Below are 4,801 nucleotides of genomic sequence, written 5' to 3' on the forward strand. Positions count from 1 at the left end.
ATCATCCATCTCTTTTGTTTGTGTTCAAGCTGTTGCTTTCAGAGTGGGTTGACACGTTGAGGGAAACTCTAGGATTTTATAGCTATATGAATGCTTATAAATCCTTGTGATTAGACAAGGTCACTCAGGGAGGAAATAAAAGCTTGTGGGACCTCAGACCTCTCAAGGCAGAAGTCACAAAATAATCCTATACCAGTTCAAAATTATGAATAATAAAGGGTTATTTATTTAGGGGGAAACTTACAAATCAGTGTCCTAAATAACAGTACTCTGCATGAACAGGAACAGAGTCTAGCAGCCAGAAGAGAGCTGGGAGAAAGTGCAGGTGCATGCTTTATAGCTGCATTTACAGTATAAGAGGCCATGCCCAAGTAGGCTATTGGCTGAAGGAGCGGGAATGTCCTCCTACAGCAGACCTCAGTCTTTTAATTGGAGTGAGCCAAGAAAGTGAGAAGGAGAATTCTCCAAAGAGAGAGAAGAAAAACTGGAGACTGGACAGGCGGGAAGCTGGAGCGGAGAGAGCTAATCCAAGGCTCTGCTTCTGAGCAGCCTCGGGGACTAACCGCCTGGGCGGAGCTCCATGAGTCATGATTACTTACAAAGTATTGCCAACGTGTCTCTGACCTTCCTCCTGTCTTATAGGTAACAGCCACGGATGCAGATGCGGGGCTCTACGGCTTAGTCGAGTATTCTCTTTACGACGGATTCCAGAACTACGAAGCACCCTCAGCATTCCAGATTGACCCGCAGGATGGGCACATCTGTGTGACACAGGACATCGACAGGGAAAGGGATCTAGGCACCTTTGATCTGCTGGTGAAGGCTAAGGATGGGGTAAGCTTTTGGTATAAAACACCGAACGCTCTCAAAAGTGAGCCACAGTGAGCACACGGAAGCATGGTGAGGGATGACATGGCACAACAGTTAACCCCCACCCCCACCCCCGCTGTGTTGCATGAACCACCGCCTCCCTCTAATGTTATTTCATCATCAACAAATATTTCACATCAATAATGATTTCAAAGAAAGCAGAGCTGCCGTATGTTGACCAGCCTTTGATGGGTTCCAAGATCCACACTGTGTTAAAGGTTCTGGATGATCTAATTCTATCTTTCTTTCTCAGAGGAGAAACTGTCTGGAAACAGTGGTTGTCTAAATATTTGCTTCTGCTAGCTCCATAGGTATCGATTGTGCCCAAACAGAGAGATGGCTATTTGGTCATGCAGTCTGGATTCAAGCACAGTCCCCTGGGTAAATAAGTTGCTCCAGGAGGATGCATTCTGGCTAAAAATAAACAAGTCCCTTGTACTCTCATGGAAATGGCCAGAAAATAGTTCTTGTGTCTCCCAGGCTCCCATCTGGTGGCCACTCCGACCTTCAAGGTTAATTTGACCTCTTCCTAGGTTTGGTGTCCAGACAAAGAACCAGGAGTCTGTGCAGGGGTAGCAATGTCTCCACTGGGGAATGAATACACCCTGCCAAAGGTCACTGGATGTTCATTGCTTGAATCATCACCTGAGCCTAGAGAGCATCATGAGTTTCCTGTCCCAGAACTGGATCCCAAAGTCCAATTTTATTCCAGGGATCTTCTCTGGTTTTGGAGATGTTTAGCTCATGTCCCAAACAAGTATTTTTGTCATTTAGTTATTCATCCCCTAGAAGGACCAATCCATAGGCTCAGGATGAACACCGAAGGATACATTTAATCTTGGGCAAAAGTGTGGAACACAAAATCTCTTTTAAGTCCTTTTAGCGTCTCATGGCTGGAAGGAGCCTTCAAAGCCATTAGACTTCTGACAGCTTTCCTGATCTTGACCCTGCTTAGGTCAGAATCTGCCCATAGCATTCCTTATGTGTGCTTTGGAGTGTAGACACAAGAAGCCACAGAAGTTGCCCTGGACCAGTCTGTCCTTCTTCGGTGACAGAATCCTAAGTGGAAGGGACAGGAGATGAGAAAATAAAGAAGACAGTGATGTTTGGGATCAGGAGGTCTTGCGTAAGCTCATGTAAGCCAGCTCATGTAAGCAAGTTTATTAGGAAGTAAAACATCTCATATACTACTTCCAGGGGCAAAATGGGGTACAGTCAGCAGAAATTGTCATACATGGGAGAAGTCAGTGGGAAGCTCATTGGACAATATTTCACAAGAGGAACAAATAGTATCTAAAGAGCATCAGAGACCTAGCACAGAGTAGTCTTGGGATTTAGGGAGAAAGTTGGCTTCTCCTTCTCAGGATATAAGCAGTTACTCCATAGCCCAGCCCCAGGCCTTTCCTGGCATTGCCAAGCATATTCCTCCTTTTAGAAGAGAAACTGTGTTTCTTTTCCACATGTCAGGACCTCAGGGAAAGCTTTGGTTCACACCCCCCCAGCATTATAGATGCAGTGTGTGAACCCTTGCCTATGTATCCACACACATATACTACATACAGATACATATGTGTGCAGGCAGATACACATACATATGTCACGTTAGCCAGTGTCCTGTGTTACTGCATCGTCGTTATGAAGTTCTGTGATAAGCTCAGAGTTTCCACAGGGCAGAGTGATACATCTTTAACGAACAGTGCAGTGTTAACTAGCAGCATAAACTGCTCAGAATCATGTCATTAAGAAGGTTGGCACATCTGAAGACAAAAACTGGTAATGACTAAATAGGTAGCCCCTAAAAACAATCTAGACTGCAATCATGGGATAATTAAATCAGGTAAAGTATCTTAGGCCCAAGCTGTGGGAATTCCGGCCATAATGTGTTTATTTAAAACAAACTGAGCTTTGGCACAAGGCCTTGACTTATTTAGAGTCATTCTGACAATTCGTGTTTTTTTCCTTAGGTTCTTTCTCTTTATAATAAATGGCCTGCACGTCCTTGGTAGAAAATTGCTGAAAAATCTATTTGCAAGTGGTTCCTAGGAGGTTTTTATCTATCGATAGAATGATTTTTCTTTATACAGCACCCTGAATGGCCTGTGCATCTTCTCGCAGGCTCTATTTATCTTCATGGCGACTGTCAATATGTATTTTCTAGTCCGGTCACTTCCCCTTCTCCACTGACACCACATCTGTAATATCCTACTTTTGCTGTTGCAATGATTGCTATTTATCTCACACACAGAGGATGCTATGAAATTATATAATGGAACCGATTAATTGGATTGGCAGTCAAGTTATTGTCTACAATTAAGCGCTACAATTTAATTATACCATCTTTCTTCTAAGCTTTGTATTGCTTTTTTCTGATACATTTTCACAAACAAAGCCCTCAATCTTTGGTATGCATTTATCATTCTCTCCCTACTTTTGTTACATCAAGAATTCTATAACTGAAATATGTGTCTGGAAAACAAAAGAGCTTTCAACTTCATCTTCCCACTCAAGGCTTCAGGAAGGATTTTGACAGACACTCTAGAGAATAAATTGGCTTAGCCTCTCACCACTCTGTGTCTTCATGATAAGAGCTCGCCGTTGGAGCTGGGACCTAAAATGTGTCCAGTTATTTGTCATTTTAAATTGTGTGTGTGCACGTGTGTACGTGAGCATGTATGAGTGCAGGTGACTTCAGACACCCCTGGGCCATCTTTCCAGCCCAACTTCTTATTCTAGTCTTTTGTTTCATTGATTCCTAATTGACTTACCTGAGGATGGTACATTTACCCAGTGTTCTAGCTAAGGAGTTTGGGCCAAATCTGAAATGTCCCTCTGGCCAATCATTCCCAGATAAATGTGGCAGGTCCTAACACCAGTCTTCTTCAGTCTCATCCCTGAGAGCTTAAGCTTCCCCGTCATCAACACTCACCTTCTCACCCCACCTGTTCAAATTCAACTTTTAACGCGAATCAATATTCCAGCCACTATTTCACTCTTCAAACTCATTTGCTATCACCCAGAAAATTCTGCATAAACTCCAGTTGGTCTCTGGTTGTTCCTTTATCGTCTCCCTATTGATGGAAAACAGCCTGTAGTCCTGGGGATACGGGTCCCTCCTACTCAATAGGGGTAAGAATTGCAGTCCCAAGGTGGTAAGATGATGGCCTTTCTGTCTCAGTTGCTTTTCTATTGCTATGAAAAGAAAATACCATGACTAAGTTAATTTACAGAAGAAAGTGTTTAATTTGGAGTCCTGGTTTCAGAAGTTAGGATCCATGACCATGACAGTAGAGAACATGGACACAGGTAGACACGGAGCTGCATCATCAGCTGAGAGCCCATGTCTCCATCCATAAACACCAGGGCCAGAGGACTACGGGAGTGGCATGGGCTTTGTGACACACTTCTTCCAACAAGGCCACACCTCCTAATCCTTCCCAAACGGTTCCACCAAATGGGGACCAAGTATTCAGACATATTAGCCAATGGAGGCCCATTCAAATTACTACAACTTCTCAGTCATTTCTATTCCTTTCTCAATTGAAAGTCAATTTCAGAGTATGGTAAAGCCACTGGGATAGAATAAGACCATTATCATATTTTTTAAGAAAAATTTGAAGCAAACTTTAATAAAGTACCGGCCAGGATTATGTACTGGTCAATGGGGTTCCCAGAAAATGGTGACAAGTCACATTTGACTTATAAAGAGAAACCATAAGGCTGTGTATCTTCCACCGGACTCAACCAAGGGCAAGGATATATCCTGATGCACTTCCTGCTTCCGTACCTCCTGCCTGCATGTGATCAAGCTCATCCAGTCCAGTTTGGGCTAACTTGTCTAGGGGAGCAAAAACATGTGGTTTGTTATCTTACATAAATGATAAACTCCAACATTTCAGGAAGTTTTTATCCTTGGGTAAGGGACTTACAAGTT

At 43.2% G+C, this 4,801-nt stretch overlaps 1 protein-coding gene across 2 annotated transcripts in view; it reads left to right on the forward strand.

Annotated features, from left to right (window-relative positions):
- The window catches only part of Dchs2 (dachsous cadherin-related 2), a 189,409-nt gene that overhangs the window by 96,942 nt on the left and 87,666 nt on the right, over positions 1–4,801 (forward strand). For both annotated transcript variants that reach the window (XM_026785466.1, XM_026785495.1), the window contains exon 2: positions 643–834. In XM_026785466.1, the coding sequence (XP_026641267.1) occupies positions 643–834 (192 nt within the window). The remainder of the gene's footprint in view (positions 1–642; positions 835–4,801) is intronic.

Source organism: Microtus ochrogaster, chromosome 1 (genome assembly GCF_000317375.1).
Source record: "Microtus ochrogaster isolate Prairie Vole_2 chromosome 1, MicOch1.0, whole genome shotgun sequence".
Classification (NCBI taxonomy): Eukaryota; Metazoa; Chordata; class Mammalia; order Rodentia; family Cricetidae; genus Microtus; species Microtus ochrogaster.